At 44.6% G+C, this 23328-nt stretch overlaps 2 protein-coding genes across 8 annotated transcripts in view; one reads left to right on the plus strand and one right to left on the minus strand.

Moving 5' to 3' along the window:
* ARHGAP22 (Rho GTPase activating protein 22) overlaps positions 1-8265 on the plus strand; it is a 37887-nt gene extending 29622 nt beyond the window's left edge. The window contains exons 7-10 of one of the 2 annotated variants that reach the window (XM_083615705.1): positions 600-673; positions 5021-5142; positions 5398-6232; positions 7665-8083. In XM_083615705.1, the coding sequence (XP_083471831.1) occupies positions 600-673; positions 5021-5142; positions 5398-6232; positions 7665-7893 (1260 nt within the window). In that variant the 3' untranslated portion in view covers positions 7894-8083. Of the gene's footprint in view, positions 1-599; positions 674-5020; positions 5143-5397; positions 6233-7664 lie in introns of both variants that reach the window. The other variant, XM_083615704.1, reaches the window with a different exon arrangement.
* A 2104-nt stretch (positions 8266-10369) lies between these two features.
* Positions 10370-23328, minus strand: part of MAPK8 (mitogen-activated protein kinase 8) — a 28900-nt gene continuing 15941 nt past the window's right edge. For 2 of the 6 annotated variants that reach the window (XM_083615865.1, XM_083615866.1), the window contains exons 8-13: positions 23095-23166; positions 19841-20023; positions 19257-19381; positions 16349-16412; positions 14745-14822; positions 10370-11951 (exon numbers count right to left, since the gene is read on the minus strand). In XM_083615865.1, coding sequence (XP_083471991.1) covers positions 11935-11951; positions 14745-14822; positions 16349-16412; positions 19257-19381; positions 19841-20023; positions 23095-23166 — 539 coding nt within the window. In that variant the 3' untranslated portion in view covers positions 10370-11934. Of the gene's footprint in view, positions 11952-14744; positions 14823-16348; positions 16413-19256; positions 19382-19840; positions 20024-22663; positions 22736-23094; positions 23167-23328 lie in introns of all 6 variants that reach the window. The other 4 variants (XM_083615863.1, XM_083615861.1, XM_083615864.1 and 1 more) reach the window with 3 other exon arrangements.

Raw genomic sequence — 23328 nt, forward strand, 5'->3', positions numbered from 1 at the left:
AGAATATGCCCCTCTTCCCACCCCCATAACCTCTGAGGTGAGCCCCTCTGTTGATATTCATTCCCCAGAGGGGTTGTAGGAAAGGAGGGGCTCTTTCAGATATGTAGGGTTTTTGAACCCTAATGTGAGCACCTCGAATTGGGCCCCGAAGTGAACTGGCAGCAAGGTGCAGCTGTTTTAAAATGAGGGCGTTGTGAGATTGCCCCTGCTGGTAATCTGGCTGCCGAGTTTCTGAGTCGACCTCTTGGAGTCAACTTCAAGGGCTGCCCCACGTCAAGCGCATTGCAGTAATCCCGTCTGGAAGTTACTAGATCATGGAATGCATGATCATGGAATATCCAAATGGGGCCATTAACTGGTGAACCAGTCATATCCGGAAAGGCACTCTCCTAGCCAGTGAGGCCACGAGTCTTCAAGGCTGGATCCAGAAGTATCAGCAGGTTAGGAGCTCTCTCGTTCCAGGGGAAGACAACTCTGTCCAGAACTAGACTAATCGATCTCCCCAGATCGCCATTGAATATAGGGGCTGGTTGTGTGTTTGGCCCTAGTTATGGAGCTATTGAGCTTAGCGTTCATTCTGCTTTCGTCCCGTCCCTCAGGGTACTCAGGAACTGGCAAGGCATGTGAGAAGCCTTCCGCAGGCCAACTACAATCTCCTCAAGTACATCTGCAAGTAAGTCATGTTTATGGGAGGAGGGTGGGAGTATTGGCCCAAGCAATCTTTCCTTTGGTTTTGACAACAAAGATCAGACACTGAAGCACTGAGAGCGCTATCACCGGAGGGGTTAAGAAAGTCACTGCTGCCCAACTAGTATTGGCAAGGAACCTTCTTTTTCTGGCTGATAGAACTGACGGTCTAACAGAGAGATAATCACCAGCAAGAGCATAACTGCTTGAATGTCCCGTGCATGAGTTCTTTTGCACTCTTTCTGCTCTCCCAAATTATGGACAGGGCATGAAGGCTCAGGCCTACTCAGTTCCATAATTGTACTCTGCCAATTGCTCGTGAATATATTTATTCAGGGGGACAAGCATGGAGGCATCCCAATTTCTACTCACAATGGCTTATTGTGGTGTTTACTAGAGCTCGCCACACCTTTAGATGGTCTTTAGACGAACATGTGATTGAACAGTGCCCCTTTTTTTAAATATCTGGGTGTTACATTTCAGGCTACATCTAGTTGGCTAGGCCACTTTAAGGCTGTAACCATCCTAACACGAAGAAAAATTGGTGTCCTGCTTAGTTTTTTCCATACCCGGGGAGGACAATTGGTGATCCCAGCATTAAGAGCTTTTGTTGGGAAAGCTATTCCCCAGATGTTATATGGGATAGAACTCTGGGGGTGGAACCAGAGGCTGTTGGAACGGCTTGAAATTTTGCAAAATTATTACCTCAAGAGGATTCTAGGCCTTCCTCAAGGAACACCAGCAGCTTTCTTGAGGGTGGAAGTTGGATTACCCTCTGTGTCTGCCAGGGCCCACTTAAGATTCCTACGATTTTACATCAACCTTGCAAACACTTCAAACACCTTATTGGCCAAACAAGCCTTTGTATCTCTTCAAAAGAACACCACTTGGCGTCAAAACCTATCTGAGATCCTGGTTAAATACACCCTACCGGAGTTTAATATTCTCAAACTGTGGAGCCCGGACAAAGTTTGGGAATGGATCCTGGAGAGAGACGCTCTGTTAGATATCACAAAAATACAGAACCCAGGGTCCTCCCACTGGTTTCCCCGACTGAAAACAGTCAAAACCTGCGCCAATTATTTGGCGAATATCACCAATCCCACCCTTCGGAGAGCTTTCACCATGGCCCATTTTCAAACCATTCCTACGGCCTATTTGTCAGGCAGATGTACAAAAATCCCAGTAGAGCAGCGTATATGTCCTTGTCATATGAGAACCAAAGAGGATCACACACATTACATGTTGTATTGTCCCATCTATTCGGCCTTCAGGAATGCGATGTTACAAACTATTCCCAAATCAATAGCTAACTCTGAGGACCAAGTAAAGTTTTTACTGGTGGACACTGATCCACGGATTTCTCACGTGGTAGCGGTCTTTGTGGTGAAGGCTATGAAAACTAGGGTATGGTTCCTGGAGGAAATGGAGAGGTTCCTCCCATTGCTCTCCTAACCTGTTGCTGTATCTTCTTTCCTGAATGGCGAGGTTTTTGGGTAGTTTCCTTGCTGGGACAGCATGGCACGAATTTTAGCTTATTTTTATAATTTTATTGTTCATCTTTTAATAATGTTTTATGGTATTTTGTGTAAAGGCATGGACCTCACAAATCTAATAATAAACTTTGTATTGTACTCACAATGGCTTTGATGCCTAGAGATAATGACTTGCTAAAGCAACTCTCTCTCCTCTGCTGGAGGTTGAGGACCACAGTGCAAGTCATAATGAACACCAGGGCCTCATCTAGGTCAGGATGAGTATCCAAGAAGAAGCAAATTTGGACTATGGGTGCAGCCCTCAGTGGGTCCAGCTTGCTGAGTTTGGGAAGATGATGTCTCAGCAAAGGCTCGGAGTCAACTGAAGCTTTGGAAAGGCCATCAGGGCTTGCCCTTCCAATGGTTCCACTCCACTGGAAGACCAGTTTGCAGTATTAAAAGGAGCTGTAGCCTATTGTGGCAGTCACATGCAACTGGGTGCTGGTAGAACCCAGGGGAATCATCCTCAGATTCTTGAGATGATGGAAAAGGCACATCCTCAAGCTGTAGCAATGTAGAAATAATAATAATAATAATAATAATAATAATAATAATAATAATAATAATAATTTATTATTTGTACCCCGCCCATCTGGCTGGGTTTCCCCAGCCACTCTGGGCGGCTTCCATAGAAACCAAAAATACAGTAAAATATCACAGATTAAAAACTTCCCTGAACAGGGCTGCCTTAAGATGTCTTCTGAATGTCAGGTAGTTATTTATCGCTTTGACATCTGATGGGAGGGTGTTCCACAGGGCGGGCGCCACTACCGAGAAGGCCCTCTGCCTGATTCCCTGTAGCTTTGCTTCTCGCAATGAGGGAACCGCCAGAAGGCCCTCGGCGCTGGACCTCAGCGTCCGGGCAGAACAATGGGGGTGGAGACACTCCTTCAGATATACTGGACCAAGGCCGTTTAGGGCTTTAAAGGTCAGCACCAACACTTTGAATTGTGCTCGGAAACGTACTGGGAGCCAATAGAAAGGAGAGATGAGCTAGAAAGAGTGTTGCTAACGCCTGTCTTGGGGTGACTTGCACTGTTCTCCTAAACGTTAATCAAAGCAGTGCCTTCATTCATTGGTTAACAGCACTGAAAGGTGGTAGTAACTAGTTTCTAAAAAACAGCAACAGTTGGTTAGAATAGCATCTGCACTTTTTGCCTCATATCTCTGGTTCTATATGGGCTAGAGCAGGCTTCCTCAACCTCGGCCCTCCAGATGTTTTTGGCCTACAACTCCCATGATCCCTAGCTAGCAGGACCAGTGGTCAGGGATGATGGGAATTGTAGTTTCAAAACATCTAGAGGGCTGATGTTGAGGAAGCCTGGGCTAGAGACTTGCTTTATAAAAATTAATACAAGGTGTGACTGGAAAGTTTGGTGAATGGTCACAGAAATCGGACTGTGAGAAATATTCGAACATACATACCTTACAGACTTTCAAAGTAGGCCCCCTCTGATAAAATGCACCATTGACAACATTCATAGAACTCTTGGAAACTTCTGGAGAAGTCCTATTTTCGTACTGCTTTCAGTTCCCTCATCATAGCAGCTTGGACATGTGGAACGTTGGAAAATCCGTGCCTTTTCAGTGCAGATTTCAGTTTTGGAAAAAGAAAGAAATCCAGTGGGGCCAGATTGGAAGAATATGGAGGGTGGGATGACTCAGTAACCTCAGTAACGATTTCACGTGGAATATGCAATTCTTCCGCCATCATTTGGACGGACAAACGCCGATCCCGCATCAATAACTCACGAACTCTGTCGACATTTGCTGCCATTCCGCTCGTTGATGGTCAGCCAGACCGAGGGGTAATTTTTGATGGTTTGCCGCCCTTCACAGAAACGTTTAAACCACTCATACACTGTATTTCAAGCTACAGCTTCATCTCCGTACACAATTGTGAGCATTTCATGGGTTTCCGATGCCAATTGTATGTTCGAATATTTCTCGCTGTCTGATTTCTGTGACCATTCACCGAACTTTCCAGGCACACCTTGTAGATCAAAAGGGCACAAGTGCCATGGCTAGAATCTGCAGCTAGGTGAGGAGGGGCAGTGCCACACACCTGGCCTCCTGGCAGCAGCGCTGGTGCCACTTACTGGGGGGAGGAGAAGTGAGGTAGTGAGGGGTTGGGCACTGTGTGGATCCATCAGCAGGAGTACCAGATTCATTCTGCCCGTGTGCCCTCCCTGTACCAGCCTCCCTGCTGCCTCTCCCTTCCTGGCAAGTGGCAGAAAGCTGCTGCCAAGGAAGTCAGGTGCACAGCACCACATCTCCTCAGTCCTCACCAATAGCTCCTGGCTAGAATCTGGGTCAAACCTGGCACCATGCCAACCTTGTGCTGTGAGAGACACATTGTACTCCTTCACAGGTGTGGTGGTAGTGGTGGTGGTTTCACTGGAAAGCAAAAGTCTGGAAGTTTCATCAGAGGAATGGCAGATGGAAGGGGGCTGCTTAAATTTTTCTCTTTCCGCTATCAAATCACCTGAAATTTTGCCATTTGCAGGGCAAAGATCTCTTTCCCCTGATAGGTAGGAACAGGGTGTGTGGATTTTGAGTTAAAGAGGTGATCTCTTGGGCTTTCACTGCCTATCATTGCCTCTGGTGCCGCTTTTCTGCAAAGTAAAAACATCAGGAGACTCATCTTGTATCTCCCACATATTCTAACTTGACCCTTAGTAAAGAGAGCCATGGCAGTAACACAAGTGGTAACTCCTCGCTCTGGTCTTCTTCCTCCACTGAGAAGAATTGGTGGTGAATGTAACTTTCACTTCTCTCTTGGGTGGGGTCTTTTCAAGATTTCTCGATGAAGTTCAGTCTCACTCGAGCCATAACAAGATGAGTGTCCAGAATCTTGCCACTGTATTTGGACCAAATATCCTTCGGCCACAAGTAGAAGATCCGTTAGCTATAATGGAAGGTATGTACTTTATATTCCTAAGGTTCTGATGCATATTTCAGGTGTGTGTGGACAATTTCAGCAGCTATAGAACCTGTGACTATTCAGTTGTTGAATGCATAAGAATTCTAGACAAAATACCAAGTCAAAGCAGACCCACTGAACTCAGTGGTCCAAGTGTATAGGTTTTAGTGAATCTGCTCTGAGTAGGGATATCATCGCAAATGTTTGCAAAGCTGGCTGTCTCCACCTAACTCTCTGAACATCACCACACAGGTACTTCCCTGGTCCAGCACTTAATGACTGCTTTGATAAGCGAGCACGGTCAGCTCTTTGGTGCCTCTCTGACAGAGGGCCCCGGCCAGCACCCACATGGCACAATAGACCATCTCTCCAAGGACAGCAGGGCGGACCGCGAGTTAGAAAGCCCCACGGTCAACCCTGTGAGCCAACTCTTCAAGGCAGCTAAGGAGCAGAACAGCAAAGCAGACTGCAGCCTTCCTGCAACGAGCCCCGGCAAGAGAAGGCAAACGTTGCCCGCCTGGAAATACTCCTTTCGGCAGCAGGGGTCTGGGTCGCTCAGTCACAAACTGGGAAGCTCTTTGCTGGATAGCCCCGGTTTCCCTTCCGGTGGGAACTGGCTCATGAATGGACTGTATTCCCTTCAAGGCCACTGCAGGCCGTCCTCAGGAGGGCGGGCCACAGGTTCGCCTCAGAGACTATCCACCTACGACAATGTCCCCACTTCCGGCCTCTCTGTCAGCGCCCACAGTAGCAGCACCAGTGCCACATGGTCAAGCTCATCCTGCGAACTCTCTCTCGCCGTGGATTCCGTCAGCAGCTGCCCTGCCTGTCGGGCCAGCAACTCCTCAGCCTTGAGCTCTCTTCAGGTGGAGTGGGCCACGGCTAGTTCCTTCCCGCAAAGCGAAGCCTGCTTGGATAACAGCGGGGAGAGGTCAGGGGCGTCCTGCAGCGGCGACAGTGATCCAAACAATGGGGCGTCTGCTTCCAAAGACTCCGCCCACTGCTCTGGAGCCCTGCAGAGTCTTGTCGCCGAGCTGAAGGCAGAGCTGAGCAAACAAAGGATTGCGTATGACTCCAGTATCAAAAGGTAAGCGTTCCAGAAGGCAGGCAAATAAATGCCTGAGAGTCAAGACAAGAGGCTCTGAATGGTTGTTGTTGTTTTCAGCTGGAACTCACCGGAACTAAGTTCCAGCACCTCTCAGGTGGGCGCCATTGCCATTATACGAGAACAAAGGTGGTGTTCATGGCGAGTTCCGGCACCCTTTTTTTTTCTAGAAAAACAGCACTTTCTTTCCCTTCCATGTTGACTTCAGCTTACCCACTCAGTTTACCAGGGGGTTTTTTTCAGCCAGAACTCACTGGAACTGAGTTCCAGCACCTCTCAAGTGGGTTCCATTGCCATTGTACGATAATAAGGTGAGTTTCAGCACCTCTTTTTCTAGAAAAATAGCACTGGTTTAGGCCATTTAGAGGGATGCAGGTGGCGCTGTGGGTTAAACCACAGAGCCTAGAACTTGCCAATCGGAAGGTCAGCGGTTCGAATCCCCGTGGCGGGGTGAGCTCCCGTCTTTCGGTCCCAGCTCCTGCCCACCTAGCAGTTCGAAAGCACGTCAAAGTGCAAGTAGATAAATAGGTACCGCTTTATAGCGGGAAGGTAAACGGCGTTTCCATGTGCTGCGCTGGTGCTGGCTTGCCAGAGCAGCTTCGTCACGCTGGCCACATGACCCGGAAGTGTCTTCGGACAGCGCTGGCTCCCGGCCTCTTAAGTGAGATGAGCGCACAACCCTAGAGTCAGACACGACTGGCCCGTACGGGCAGGGGTAGCTTTACCTTTACTATTGTTGTTGTTTAGTCTTTTAGTCATGCCTGACTCTTCGTGACCCCATGGACCAGAGCACGCCAGGCCCTCCTGCCTTCCACTGCCTCCCGCAGTTTGGTCAAACTCATGCTGGTAGCTTCGAGAACACTGTCCAACCATCTCGTCCTCTGTCGTCCCCTTCTCCTTGTGCCCTCCATCTTTCCCAGCATCAGGGTCTTTTCCAGGGAGTCTTCTCTTCTCGTGAGGTGGCCAAAGTATTGGAGCCTCAGCTTCAGGAGCTGTCCTTCCAGTGAGCACTCAGGACTGATTTCCTTCAGAATGGATAGGTTTGATCTTCTTGCAGTCCGTGGGACTCTCAAGAGTCTCCTCCAGCACCATCACATAAATTGACCTGTGTAGCTGAGTCCATAGTGCTATGTCATGCTTCCAATGGCACCATGTGAGGGAGATAGATGAAGGCAGGAATTGGTGTCTGAATGGTGCAGACTTTTTAAAACTGTTGTCCCTGTGTGTTGTATTTGGGCTCTACTTCAGGCAGAAAAATGTCCTGCGCTAGTACAGTACAAAACAAAGTTGGTTGGCTGTGTCACTATGGGGACATGACTTTCCCAGGCTTTCTATGGCAGGTCGTCACATCACAGATAAACATGTGGCAGCATTTGCTGCAAGTTTAACTTGTTCGTGCTCTCTTGACTTTAAGGATTGAAGAAGCAAACACGGAACTGAGGAAGAGGGTGGCAAGATTAGAAGAAGAGCTCGATCAAGAAAAGAAGAAATACACAATGCTGGCGATCAAGTTGCGGAACTCTGAGAGGGCCCGGAATGATGCAGACAAGAGAAACCACCTCCTGCAAGAAGAGATGGAAGATTTCTTCAAAACTTTGGGGGATTTGACTGCAGAAAGCCAGATGGCCAGCACCCCAAAATAAAGAGAAGCCGCCAGCCAGATTCCTCCTGCCCTGCTCCCTGCTTCAAAATGGCATGGATCAATTTTGCCCGTTTGCTTGCAGTGGTGCGGAAAAACTTTTGCTAAATTACTGGCTTACAAACATTATAGTATTGAACTGCCAGAGAAGTTGTTAACAGCTGAAGATAAATGATAGATTGGCGAGGAAGAAGTTGATTGTTATCATTTCTGGCAGTTTCTTTTTGATGGCCCAGGGCAAGTGTGATACTGTGCATGGTTGCAAAGTGCTTGAACTCTGCTGAAGAAATGCACTGCCTTCTCCTGCACGGGAGCACAAAGTTCGGTTTGCAACATTTAACTGATCTGCTAAATTAAAATGAACCTGCATAGTCAACATTTCTATCCTATGCATAACTGCTTGCTTGCATAATCAATACTGACAGCTTACGGTGTCAACAGCAACTGATTATTATGAATTAAATTTGCATGCCGCCCTTCCTTTGAAGCTCCAGGGGCAGTTCACAGCATAAAAACACAAAATACCAACACAAAATGCACAATAAAAGCAAGGCCATATGCAAACCAAATCAATACCCCTCCCCCCAAAAAAACCCCACATTTTAAAAGCCATAGAATGTTAAACCAGCTAATGGCCTGGTTGAAAAGGAACGTTTTTGCCTGGTACCTAAAGATGTACAATGAAGGCTCCAGGTGAGTCTCCCCAGGAGCATTCCACAAGCAGGATGTGAGCAAGGAATCCCCATGGACTCCGGCATCTCTCAGACTGCGTTATTTTATGGAGCTCCATTCACCAGAAGGGACAACCCTGCTACTGGTTCACTTTCAATTCTCTTCAACCTCCAACGGAAGTCTAGGATATGTTCTATGATGCCCCTTCCAAACAAGCTACGTTTTAGGAGAACCTCTGTTGAAAGGCGTTTTGGAGTTTGACCCACAATACCCAGCTGCCCAAAAGCCACACGAATCTCCTCCTCCGATGTGGTTTTGCACAACATGTGGCTTATTATAATTTTTATAAGTAGCCCTACTTTCTGCCTCTAATACTTCTGTTTGACATAGTGGGGAAAGGCTATGGTTGTGTTCTCAGATGAGACAGGGTAGGTAACAAGGAGAATGCTGGAGGCCCCGGAAAAATGTCAAGTGCCTTCAACCAAACGATGGAATTTGAGGGACCCAGTAGGCAAAACAGCATTTAAACAGTTCAGAAACATTCACAGGTTTTGCAAAAATGGCATTAAGTTCATTTCAGGGAAACCAGGCAGGTGAGACGCTGGATACTATATATGCACACAATAAATGTGTAAGAAGAAATTGCTTTTCTGGGATCGGGGGAAAGAAAGATAAGAGTGACTGTAATCCACTGCCCAATTTCCAGACGTGGTTAAGCCTCTTTAGAATCTCACAAGCAAGACAGAGCCCATGCACAGTGTTTAGCATCTGAGTGTAATCCTCAGTTAAGGTGTTGATTATTTTTTCCAGCTATAGAAAAGGGAAACATTCATTCAAGACACCACTCTGTCCATCATTCTGTACTGTGGGCTTCAGGTTAAGGGCTTCAGGACTTGGGAATTTTCAAGAGTTGTCAAGCGAGCTCCCAAAAATTAACCAAGAGCACCATTTGCATCATTTTTCAGACCAGCTCTAAGAACTATAACCAAACTAGATATGATGGCTGCTGTAGACTTTGGTTTCAAGATTTGGGGGCATCAGAATCTCTAATCTGGGCCCATAATGCCATCACTGGTTCAAACATCAAAGCTCACCCATTCCTCAAGGACCATAACAAGATGACACACTTTTACTCATTGCCAGGATGCCATGGTTCAAAATTAAAGTAAACAAACATATTTAACATAAGTAAGAGCCTTGTAAATCCCACTACAACTAGAGGGAGGGGGACCCCAGTTCTGACCACTCCCCCCCAACCCTTTAAAGTGTGGTAACATTTCAGCTTAAGCTGGTAAAGCACCACTATTGCTGCCTGTGGTTTATACATTTATTGCTTTTTCCTGCTAGTCTCTCTAGCTTTGCAGCTTCTGACCCCAAGAAGTGGAGAAGATAAAACGAGAATGCCCTATATGAATCAATAGCTCTATTTGAATCTATTTGAATTCACTGGCAGAGGCACCGGGGGGGTGGGGTGTATATAGCTGGTTGAAAGAGTATTGAACGATAAGAAAGCCAGGGTCTACAAAGGCACCATTATATTCTGGGATGGAAAGAGGTATGGAATTGCCCTAGCTAGGGTAGTAAGGGGCAGGGTTAGAAAATAAATGCCACTACATCATCAAAATCTGGACCACATGGCAAAGTTTCCCCATCTTCCCCTACCCACCCGCCAAATCTACTGCCTGCCATTCTGCCACTTTCCAGAATGGCAAACAATGTGAAATCACCCAATCCTGTTTTCTCCCATGCTGCCTGAAAACATTTGCTTTTCTTGCAGCCACTGAAAACAAACACAGACCAAACAAAAATTTGAAAAGAAGTAGCCTCTCTTTAAAAACAAGCAAGCAAGCAAAGAAACAGACTTTCGCTTCGAAAGAACTGGATGGATAGAACCAAACAGTTTCAGGCAAGATTCAATTCTCTCAGCCTTCATGGTTGTGTCCAACAAGATACTTGTGCTATCGTTTAATATTTGCTTCTGTAGGCAGCACTGATGTACAGTTTTGTTCACATTTAAATCCACTACACAAAATACTTCTATCTACGCAAGGCAGTCAGCACAGCCTAAATTCACAAACATTGCATTTCCTAAGAACAAATTTCCCAATGATTGTTTTACTCACACAGAACTTAATCGGTTGCACAAAAAAATATCATTCAATAATGTACACTGTAAACAGTTAACATACTTCAGTGAAGAGCAGCACCATTTTACATTATATTTAACATTTCTACATAGTTTGTTGGTGGTGGTTGGTTGTTGTTGTTTTTTAAGGGAGCACGGCCAAAGTTGGGAACTCTGTGCTGAAATGCTACCCGATTCTCATGGCTTCAGAATGACCCACTGTCAGTTTGGGGGGGTTTTCTATGCCGCTCCAATGACACGGTGAGGCAAAAGAGGAACGCTGTCAGTGCAGCACAATGGACGTTCCTGCAGCATCACCTTATGCAATGCATTCGCTGCAGATCCTGAAGCGACAGGATGCTGTGTAAGGAGAAAGTGCTAAATTTGGGGAAAAGAGCGCTTTATAAACTAAGAGATGCACTAGCCTGAATATGCAAGGAAGGTAGAGAAATGAGCACCACAGAACCATATTCAGTGTGGGAAACATGAATTTGCATTGTTAATCTATTAAACTATGGGGCAAGTTAAATTTGCATGGCAAAGGCGGCGTGATCTATCATGCTTCTTCATCTTGTTTTCAGTGATTCCTTTGGGCACAAGAAAATGTGACATTGTCAGAGCTTATATAATGTTCCCTATATACCACAGGAAATGTCTCTGTTCAGGACTGCTATCTCTGTGGCTATACCTTAGCCTATAATTAGATAGTTTAACCACTCAAATGGCTAAAAATAAAACATTTAGCTTATGGACTGAAAAAGGGTGTGCAACACACAAAGATACCCTAATAAAATGATTCCAAAACTCAAGTAAACCTTAAATAAAGCTGTCGTGTAACAAACGGGACAGCAATGTTACATTTAATAATGTAATTTTTAAAAACGAGGTCCACATCACAGTAGTAAAACATATGCAAATTTAAAAACTCATGATAAAAATTATTAATACTGTACAATTTATTACAGGAAAGTATTGTGGCTTACTTTTAAAACGCAACTTAAATTAAAATTAGCACTCTGAAATGAATCCCACAATTACTTCTGAAAACACGCCCCCAAATAATACCACCTATTTTTGTAACTAAGAGAACCCCGTCCCCCAGTACGTCAAGTAGTCATCTACAGCAACCCAGGGGGCCTGCGGAGGCTTCTAGGCTGCTGTCTGTATCGGAGGCCAATGTTGGGTCAGTAGACATTGAAGAGTCGTCATTGGCAGATGACGATGAAGAGGGATGCCGAGAACCATTGATCACTGCTGCACCTGTGCTATGAGAAACAGAACATCAATTCGGTTACAGAGAGACTGGCCTCCTTCACTGGCTCGTTTTCACTCTGACTGGCCATTAATGCACTTGGCTCATAACAGGCTGGTTAAACTTAAGTCTTGTAGAATTCAGTTTTAGGTTACCCAGGACAGCACATCAGCTAAGTGTAAGCTTAGCTCTCATTCCAGGTTAAACGTTTCAGCTTTCAGCTCCACTTAAAACCAGTTAAAAACTAGGATCAACTTTAAAACAACCCCTTGAGTGTCAGCTTTCAGTGCCGTTTAAAAAAACAGACAAGTCTAAGTTACAACTTAAAGCTAGAGGGCAACTTAGGTTCTAAAACAAAAACCAACCAACCACCCTCAGTTGAAGCTCAAGATTCAGCTTATCGCAAAGTTATTAAGCGCTGTATATGAGCTAAGTGGAAAGGTAAGACTCAATCCAAGTTAAAAGCTCAGCTTTTGGTTAAGTTTCAAAATAAGTTAAAAATCAGCTCAATTTTAAAAAGTCCCACAGGGAGTCAACTTCTTGCAATCCCAGAGGTCCTTCACTGCCCATATCTTTACCTTAACCCACCTTTGTCAAGCCCCCTGACAAAAAAGAATCCATTTACCAGGGATGGGGGGCTAAGATGACCCCAAAGCCCATTTCAGATTTCTACTCACTGGAACCGGGTGCAGCCCAATAATTGAGCCACTCCTCCTTGCATTTTTCTAACAAGGCGCTCCTGACCTAACTGGCTGCAGCAACAGCTGGGGGAAGCTAGTCAGGCCTACAAATCCAGGGAGTCCACTTTGTAAGCAAAGAAAAAAAGGGTGGCCCAGTTGGCAAAGCATCTCAACCTGTGGCAAAGGGTCATGTTACCCTACAAAGCTACTGATGTAAGAAATGCCAAGATCCACAGTAAATCTACCTAACAAACAGCAGGCACTATAGATAGAAAATCAGGAGGGGTCTAGAGGCTATCAATCATACTGTGCAAAATATTACATGCCTCTCTGCTGGACAGAGGTTGTGGATGGGTGCTTGGTGCCATGAGCTCCTGGCCCTCAGGGATCAAACTCGTCCCCGTGAGGCCCCGTGAAGACAAGGCCTTCAAGGGATATGATAACAGCACCCCACTGCCAGAGTTGCAGGCCTTCCACAGTCAGAGAGAATGAAAGCCCTGGGAGGTGGGAGTTGCTCTGAAGAGAAAGAAGAACCCTTTGGTAGGATGAACAAATATGCCCACAGAGGATACGCCTCTGGAAGTTGGGGGATTCCATCATTAGGGACGCAGGTGAGCTTATGACACGTGTGCAGAGTGGAGGGTGACTTGCCTGCCTGGCGCAAAGGTTGCAGTTGCTGTGTGTTGTCTACGCCAGAAATGGGCTCCAGTAGACCTCTGAGTGGTCTGAAGTAGATCAGCAAGGATGTCTAACTCCCATTTATTTAAAATGGAAACAAAACAAAAAAACCCTCCCCCAATTATCGGGCTCCAACAAAGAAAGACCAGGTAACCAACAGGGGTCTCCTTCCTGAATTACAAGGCAAACATGGGTGATTCAGGTGAGGTTTGCATATGCCCAAGTCAGATTACACTGTTAGCTAGGCAATGCAAGTCTGATCAGGGATTTCCTGAAGTCCTCAGTCTCTCTGGGGGGGCCCAAAAGCTGCTTTTTCAAAGTGACAGACAGAAAGCAGACTAGCAAAACTCTTTGAGCTCAAGTGGAGAAGCAGCCTTTAATTCAGTGAGTTATTGCTCTAGAGTACAGCAGTCACAAAGATTTGGGAAAGGGCTGATGGAGTAAGTACTGAAAACTGGATGGGATTCACCAAATGGATCCTGCCAGCAAAAGCCCAGCGCAAGCAAGGGTTTCCACTTGCATAACAGGGATTTCCCCTCCTCAACTGGCTTTGTGGGGTTGGATAATTCCATCTGCCAAGCTGGCATTTTGTAAGACAAAAATGTTGAATTCCACCTCACGTTCTTAAGGCAAGATCTAGCAACAGAGAATTGGGATTAGTGTTTGTATCCCACAAAGACTTTTTCTGAAGTCGGATAGACCCAAACAGGCCCCACAGACCTGAGACAGCTGCACATGGCTATTCGCAGTGAAGGAGGCAGGTGTATTTACTGCATACAGATATTAACAGATCTACACCTGCCATCTTGTTGCAGGGGAAGAAGGTGAATCAGAAGTGCTTGTACATACACCATCACAGTATTTTGCAGTGGCTTCTAAAATGATTTGGGACGTGGATGCTGCTGTGGGTTAAACCACAGAGCCTAGGACTTGCCGATCAGAAGGTCGGCGGTTCGAATTCCCGCAACGGGGTGAGCTCCTGTTGCTCGGTCCCTGCTCCTGCCAACCTAGCAGTTCGAAAGCACGTCAAAGTGCAAGTAGATAAATAGGTACCGCTCCGGCGGGAAGGTAAACGGTGTTTCCGTGCGCTGCTCTGGTTCGCCAGAAGCGGCTTAGTCATGCTGGCCACATGACCCGGAAGCTGTACGCCAGCTCCCTCGGCCAATAAAACGAGATGAGTGCCGCAAGCTCAGAGTCGGCCACGACCTTTCCTTTTCCTAAAATGACTTACTGTATCATGGCAATAATGGGTAACTGGGTATGTGTGTAAAATGCACATGAATACTGTAGAGCAAGTTGCCTGGTACAGACAGTTCTTCTCCAAGTAGTGAAGGTGGATGGGAATGCAGAAGGGCTGTCCTCGCTTCCTTCTCCATGCTCCAGCACAAACACCTGAAGAGGGCTAAGTGGCATAAACTAGAGCAACAGCACTTTTATTGTAAACCAACCTAAAGGAGGCGGTTGTCCACATATAACGCCATTCTTGGTTCTCTCCTCCAGGTCCATAACTTCCTTGTAAATCAACTCTGAAAATCACCAGGTATAGTGTTATCCATACAGTATTTCAAACAAGCCAGAGAAACAGACTCCTATATAACAAGTATCACATGTTCTATTGAACATAACTCTGTTGATCAAGCAGAAAGCAGAGAATGTAGTACATTAGGCAAGTCAAACAATGCACCCGTGAAATACCGCCGTTCTGCTCCACTTTGCAGAAACTGAGCAACTCACTGAGCAAACAGCTTCAGGGTTTTCTTGAGGATGAGCACATAAAAAAGCATTTTGAAAAGGCCACACCCACCCCGACTCCTCAATATCTGCAGGCAATGCTTGCTTCCTTAAATGCTTCTGCGTCAAATGATTCTTCAACCACAAAACTAGCAAAACTTCAGAACACTATCAGAAACAGAAAATCTACCCAAGAAGAGACATCAAATACACAATGGGTGCCTTTTCCAAGAGTTGCACTGCTAGTATTCTAGAAAGAAAAATACAGAGGCATGGATATTAGTCCTGAAGAGAGGTGGCCATTATAGTGCCTTTACAGATCCCATTTGGATATATCAAAAGCTAGTTAATGGATACTATAACACCCAATTCTTAAAATATGCAAGGGATTTTAAAAGCAATGCCTTTATCAAAGTTCAAAGAGAATCCCCTTTTACAACTCTTAATTCCCACACATTTTGTTCCAAGTTTCTCTCTGATCTTTGTTCTCTCCTTTCCTGCATGACTCTAAGCCATACAACTAACTGCCTCCCTGGCCATGCAAAGATGATGATACTTACACAGGATCCTATTCTTTCACTCCACTTTAATTAACTGATTCATGATACCCACACTTCATTGTTCTTTGCCAGCTACAAGCAGATTAGATTCTGTACTTCCTTCATAAGAAGGCACTGAAATAATGGATACCAATCTCCTATTTTACCTAGCTGTGAGCACAAAGTGATAACTAAACATTAAGTACAGTACTCCTGCGAGTCATTGCCCTATTTGTGGGCTTCTGGTTGGCCAGTGTGGGAAACAGGATGTTGAACCAGATGGACCTTTGGCCTGATCCAGCAGATATCAATAAGCTATATATTAATAAGCTTGCACAACTTCTACCTTCTCAGTAGTGGCGCCCACCCTGTGGAACGCCCTCCCATCAGATGCCAAGGAAATAAACAACTATCTGACTTTTAGAAGACATCTGAAGGCATACCTGTTTAGGGAAGTTTTTAATGACTGATGTTTTATTCTGTTTTTAGTCATCTGTTGGGAGCTGCCCAGAGTGGCTAGAAAAACCCAGCCAGATGGGAGGGGTGTAAATAATAATAATAATAATAATAATAATAATAATTACAGGAGTAAAGGCTGAGAAAAAGAATCACCAACCAAGCCAAGTGTTCAGGATCCTGCTGATTTAGAAAGCTGTTGGGGGCTGTTATTCCCAACACAGTTTGTGGAGGCAAACGCAGTTCCCACCACACTTTAGCATCTTAAAACAGTGCAGCAAAAGCTTCATTGCTAATAATATTAATACTTAAAGTATTAACCTCACCTTTCCATTCTTCTATTGTGTGCTCTCTTTCATCCAGCTGCTTGTCTGGTATCTTTGGAGGAGGCTGAAAACAAAAATGTGGCAGAAAACTGAATAGAAGGTAGCAAATATAAATTTACACTCTCAATTTCAGTATTGATCCCAGGATCCCAGGCCCTCAATTTATTAATTATTTTGAATTACACACCAGCCATGAAATTCTTCAAGGACCTATTATTATGTAGAATTTTTGTTCCTGCTATGTCACTGGGGGAGGGTATTGTGACAAGGGCCCAATGTTGATCACATGCCTAGAGGTAAAGGTAAAGGGACCCCTGACCATTAGGTCCAGTCGTGACCGACTCTGGGGTTGCAGCGCTCATCTCACTTTATTGGCCGAGGGAGCCGGCATACAGCTTCCAGGTCATGTGGCCAGCATGACTAAGCCGCTTCTGGCCAACCAGAGCAGCACACGGAAACGCCGTTTACCTTCCCGCCAGAGCAGTACCTATTTATCTACTTGCACTTTGAAGTGCTTTTGAACTGCTAGGTTGGCAGCAGCAGGGACCGAGCAACGGGAGCTCACCCCATCATGGGGATTCAAACTGCCGACCTTTTGATCGGCAAGTCCTAGGCTCTGTGGTTTAACCCACAGCGCCACCCGCGTCCCGATCACATGCATAAACATAGATAATTTAAATGGACCTTTTCCACAAGAAGTGGCATAACTTACACTTGTGCCTCTAAGCTGACCAACACTGCTTTGTAGGAATACTGTACATGCCCAGCATTCCACTTGCATTTCCCTAGATTTCCTGCTATGCAGCAGGATTCTGAAATTCACTGAGTCCCCTCTATGTTTAGGCTGCTAATCAGCAGTGCTAATTAGTGTGCTAAATCCTCAATCCACTTCTTGAAAATAATCCCAATGCTACAACTAGCTGTATGCAGCAGAATAAATGCTTAGGAGTTACGAGTGCCAACCTGCCCCATGATGCGTAAGACGTCCATGAGTTGGACATCAGCAAAGTGAAAACGACAATACAAATGAAAATCCTGCCCCCTAAAAAAATAAAAATAAATGAGGATTCATATAATTACACTTACAGCATAACTTGGAAACTCTGAACCTTGCACATAATGTGTAGGAGTCATAAAAAAGCAAAATAATAATAATTATAATCTAGTGCTGAGCCAGATGCTCTTCAAGTTATTTTGAAGGGCCCCCCTGCCAGGGCTTAATCCTACCCTTTTCACAGATATTTGGCAGCCAAATTTTATCTCCCTTTCCCTCTTTTGCAAGCAGTCTTAGCTTCGTGACATGAAACTGCTAAATGGGGTCATCTGGAGTTTTGGAGCAATATCCTAACAAAACACAGCTCTATTTCTCCCTTACATCGGCAGGTGAGGCAGTGGATGTGCTGGGCCGCTATCTTGCCTTGGCAGTGGACTGGATGAGAGCCAGCAAGCTGACACTCAGTCCAGTTACGACTGAGGCACTGTTAATGGACAGTTCCCTAGACTGGACAGATGGGGGAGTCGCCTGCTCTTGAAGGGGTTGCAGTGATCAGGGGTAAGCAAACTTTTTCAGCAGGGGGCAGGTCCACTGTCCCTCAGACCTTGTGTGGGCCGGACTATATTTTGGGGGGGAAATGAACGAATTCCTATGCCCCACAAATAACCCAGAAATGCATTTTAAATAAAAGCACACATTCTGCTCATGTAAAAACACCAGGCAGGCCCACAAATAACCCAGAGATGCATTTTGAATAACAGGACACATTCTACTCATGTAAAAACACACTGATTCCCGAACCGTCCGTGGGCCAGATTGAAAAGGCGATTGGGCCTTAGTTTACCTACCCATGAGTTACACTTCCTCTGAAGGAGCAGGTACATAGCTTAAGGGTACTTCTGCATCCATTGCTGTCGCTTGAGACTCAGGTGACCTCAGTGGTGCGGAGTGCCTTCCACCAGCGTCGGCTGATGGCCCAAGCTGCGCCCCTATCTGCGCAATGCATTATACGTGGGGCATTTGGCTTCTAACTATCTATGGCCTTCTATAGTGTGTGGGGTGTTTTAATGTATTTCTTTGCCCGGTTTTCATGTGTGTGTTGTTGTTTTTAATATAAGTCACTTTGAGGTGCCATAGCAAAAAAAAAAGTGACCAATATATTTAATTTAAAAAATTTAATGATGGCTGCTACACAGCCAGTCAGATTTAGCTATGTGCTGTGAGACCCCATAGAGGGGATGGGGGGGGGGGGAGGGAGTTCTGAGATTCAGAGAATCTCTTTATATAGATATGGTTTGTTTTTTTACTTTTCATTTACAGTGGAACCTTGGGTTGCAAATGTGATCCGTGCGGGAGGCACGTTCACAACCCAGTGCCGCGTCTGCGCACACATGTGATGCGATTAGGCGCTTTTGCGCATACGCAAAGCATGTTTTGGTGTTTCTGCGCATGCACGAGCGCCGAAACCCAGAAGTAACCCGTTCCGGTACTTCCGGGTTCAGCGCGTCTATAACCCAAAAACATGCAACCCGTAGCATTCACAACCCAAGGTATGACTGTATCTGTATTTTGTAAAATAAAAAAAATGACTTCAAAAACAAAAAGAAGAGAAGATTTAGCTATGTGCCATGGCAAACAGAGCCTAGGGATCATCTCAGAATAAAGTAGTTTTAGGACCACTTTCCTTCAAAAGGGAGTTGATTTCTATTCTGGCAAAGCTTTTTGCAATGCCTCCCATTTTGGCTCAGCTTATCCTGAACCTTCTGAACCTCCAATTCAATCATGTAAAGAATAAACTATAAGCTGTAGAGCAGACAACCAGCCTTTTGGGCTACCTTCCGGCACCAGACACCATGATCGGTGGTGTCCCTGTCAGCAAAAGAATCCAGATTCTAAATAATAAATAAAACTTACTGCTTCTGCTTCTGAAGGGTCATACCAGACATTGATGTATGGGTGCTGTAGAGCTTCATCTACTGAGATTCTTTTTGATGCATCGATCACCAGCATTTTGGATAACAAATCTCTTGCCTGACTGGCTGCAGGAGTAACATTTAACATAGGATGTAATATTTAAACATTTCAGGCAGCATGGGAAAGGTTGGGGTGAGAGTCATAAGCAAAATAAGGAACAAACTTATTATTATACAGCATATTTGGCGATACAACCAAACTAGCTGCTTCACTATCAATGTAGTTTATGAGCAAGGCTCTACAGTCTTGCTCACTACTTTCATCATGGCGATGTGTCAGCCAGCCTCTAGAGAGCAAGATAAATGCAAGGCATCTTCTCAACCCTGGAACCGAGGATTATCTCAACCCGCTTCACAAAGACGGAAAGAAGGCTGGGCTTTGTTTTGGTTCTGCATTTGCTGGATGGAAGCACAGAACCAAAACTAGCCTCTGACTCCTCCATCTGAGCTGGAAAGGGAAAGAGGCATGTGGGCTTGTGTCTGCCACAGTGGAAATCGAAGTGAAGCACTGCACAAAACTCTTACCTTTCAGTTTGTTATGTTCAGAATCAACTGGAAACAGGACATCTGGGAAGAGCTTTTCAAAGCTATAACCAGCATATTTAGGCCTATTCTCCACGTATGTCCTCACTGTTGGCTGCAGCTTCTTCATGAATTCTGAGCACGGCGTTCCTAGTTGTTCAATAACTTTATTCCATTGATCAATATCTGAGGTGAAGCAGCTAAGGAAAATTGTTTATGTAGCGTTCAGGACAAAGGCCATGTTAAAACTACACCAACAATAAATGGGAGAGCTATGGCCAACAATAACTTATTAGAGAACCAAGGATGGCTAAATCAAATAACTGCTCTTTTCGCTATGATCTCAACAAGGGCTAGTCTCACCTGGCACACAGGATCTCATGCATTTCAAAATGCCACTTAGAGGCTTTCAGAACAGTATAGAAAACAGAAAGGATTTGAATCAACTGAAAGTCTGAGTTTCCCCTTCTGTTGTTAGGACTGCCACGTTCAAGACTGTTCTGGAGAGTTTAGAAAACTTAGCAGGAAAACTACACGGGAAAATACCTGAATATTACTTCTTTCTAAACAATCTGGCAACAGGTTTAACTGAAACTATTTTCTTTCACCATACTAACGATTTTTAAACCTTGAGAATAAAACTATGAAAGCTCACATATAATTGATCCAGTTGAACTAATCTGAGTTCTCCAATCAGTAGCCTAATCAACAAAATAAGACATCACAACCGAAGATTCAATATCAAATTTCAAAATCGTCTACCACACCATACAAACCCAGAAGCAAACCATTTAGCATATAGGGAACACCTATGTGAAGATAGCTTATTAACTTTACTCTCTGTATATGTGTATGTATGTCTGCTGATCTTCTGGTCCTGAGCCAAGAAGTACTCTTAGGAATTCAATATTTCACAGAATCATAGAATTGTAGAGTTGGAAGGCATCCTGAGAGTCATCTAGTCCAACCCCCTTCTATGCAGGAATCTCGTTTATAGCATCCATGACAGATGGCCATCCAACTTGTACTTAGAAACCTCCAATGAAGGAGAGTCCACCACCTCCTAAGCGAGGCTGTTCCACTATCAAACAGCTCTTACTGTCAGAAAGTTCTTCCTGTTTAGTTGGAACCTCCTTTCTTGTAACTAGAATCCATTGGTTTGGGTCCTGCTCTCTGGAGCCAGAGAAAGCAAGCTTGCTTCATCTTCCATGTGATAGCCCTTTAGATATTTGAAGATGGCTATAATATATCCTCCTCTTGCTTTGAGCATAGCCAAAGAAACCATCCTTGTATTTATAGATAAGTAACTTTTCTTGCACCATCTCCCTGCAGCTGTAGGTTACTCAGGTATACTCCTTCATGATTTCCCTTCAATTTCTTATGCATGCCCTTCTTAAATCTCAGCTCATCTGTAAGTTCCTTGTGCAGCCACACCGGTTTCTTTAGGTGCCTCTCACTATTCTTTCTTGTTGGAATCGTCTGCATTTGTGCTGTCAATATGTCACCTTTAAAAAACTCCCATCCCTTCTCTTTGACTATTTCTGACCATGGGATCTCACCCACTAGTTCCTTAAGCTTTTCGAAATCAGCCTTCTTAAAGTCCAGAGTGCATGTTTGACCACCCTCAGCTTTACGTTGCCTCTGTATAGTGAAACCCAAGAGGACGTGATCACTTCCTCCCAAGGTTCCCATTGATCAGTTTACCTCCTCCCTGTTGGTGAGGACCAGGACCAAGATAGATGATCCCCCTGTTGTGTCTTCAACCTTCTGGGAAATGAAATTGTCAGTCAGGCAACTGGGGAATTTGCTGGACCTTACATTGCTGGCAGAGTTTGAGTTCCAACAGATATCAGGGTAGTTGAACTCTCCCATGACTTCTGTATCTCTCCGTTTTGAATGTCTGGTAATTTGGGGAAACCTGTGATCATCACTTGAGAAAGTGTCATCCAAAACACCCGTTGCCCTATTAATCACAATGAGGGAATATCAAGAAGATTGACAGTACAGGGTGTGGTGCTTTTGTCCCATCAAACCCAGTAAACCAATCAGTCTTCTCCCCATACCTCAATCTAAGCCAAGAACAGTTCTGCATCAGTCAGGGAATCACTTGTAGCAAAATACGTTATAAGAGTCAGAAATGATTGCTAAGAAGAATGTTAAAGGACCAGAGAGAGAGGAAAAACCAGGGAAACAAACACTTATCCAAGGGTCAATCATTGTGTAAGTGATACCCATCTCATGCTACTCTCCAAGTGGTATCCAGAGCAGGTGCTCCTACTGCCCCAACCTGTTAACACTACTAAATAGCAGTAGCACTAATGAAGGTGTCCACACACAAATGAAGATTAACAGAATATTAAATAACTAGCTCTGTTAGGACACAAAGCTAAACATAAACAATTAAGGCAATACGCTTGGGTACTCAATAGAAAGGAGAAAATGCAAAAAATGAAGTTACAGAGGAAAAAAGCAGAAGGATATTAAATAGATCTCACTAATTTTGCACATGCTGCCCACTAGAAACACTTCTGTGTTCAAGCCCAAATCACACAAAGACACAACCATACAAGGTGTTCCTCCGGCTGGTGGAACTGTTAATCAACCACAAAACTTTTTACTGTTCTGGAGCATATAAAAACCACTTTGTTTACAAAGCAAGTAGGCCTATGCTCTAAATTGGAGCAAACAGCAAACTGTATACATGTTTGAAACAATAGAATTTTAAAGCCTCGGCAGCTGGAGACAGCATTATTTGATGTTGGAAAGGAAAATGCTAGAATACATTTGACTTTTGATCATTCAGTTCTAGGCCCAAAGTAAGGATACGGTCTGTACCAGGAAATAATACACCACCTTTGATCATTTCTCCCATGATGCACCCCACTGACCAAATGTCAACTGAAAACAAAATGCAATGACATTAACTGATTAAAAGAAAAGCAAAAAGGACTTTAAAAGGAAAAAAAACCAATGATAATAAAGAGCAGTGCAGGATGAAAATGAATGAGAAAAGTGAAGATGTGCTTGCTATCATACCAGCAGAGACTATTTCCTACTGCTAAATGCAGCCTCAATAGAACCAAATTTATTCTAATAATTTTTATACTTATCCAGAGGAAATAATTATGAGCCTTTTAGGGGTGGGTGGAGGGAGTTATAAGCATTTTCCAAGGAATATTGTGGGGGGGCAAAGGAGGAAGAGAGTCACAAGGTATTAGTTACCCAAAAATTCACATGCTGCAGCAGTACAAGGATACAGTCCCTTCCTGGAAAGAGGATTTTGTGGCAAACCATTTCTCCCATAATGCACCCAACAGACCATAAATCCACTATGTTTGTAGCACAAAAAGAAGAAGCAAAGCAAATTGTCACTGAAAATTAAAGAAGCAGGAGGGCATGACTGCATTTTACTATCTGCAGAGAAAGCACCAAAAAGGAAGAAGCAATCATGGGATCAAGCTGTAAACGTATTTTTAGAACACACACACACA

This window comes from Podarcis filfolensis (assembly GCF_964270895.1).
Source record: "Podarcis filfolensis genome assembly, chromosome: 5".
Lineage (NCBI taxonomy): Eukaryota > Metazoa > Chordata > Lepidosauria > Squamata > Lacertidae > Podarcis > Podarcis filfolensis.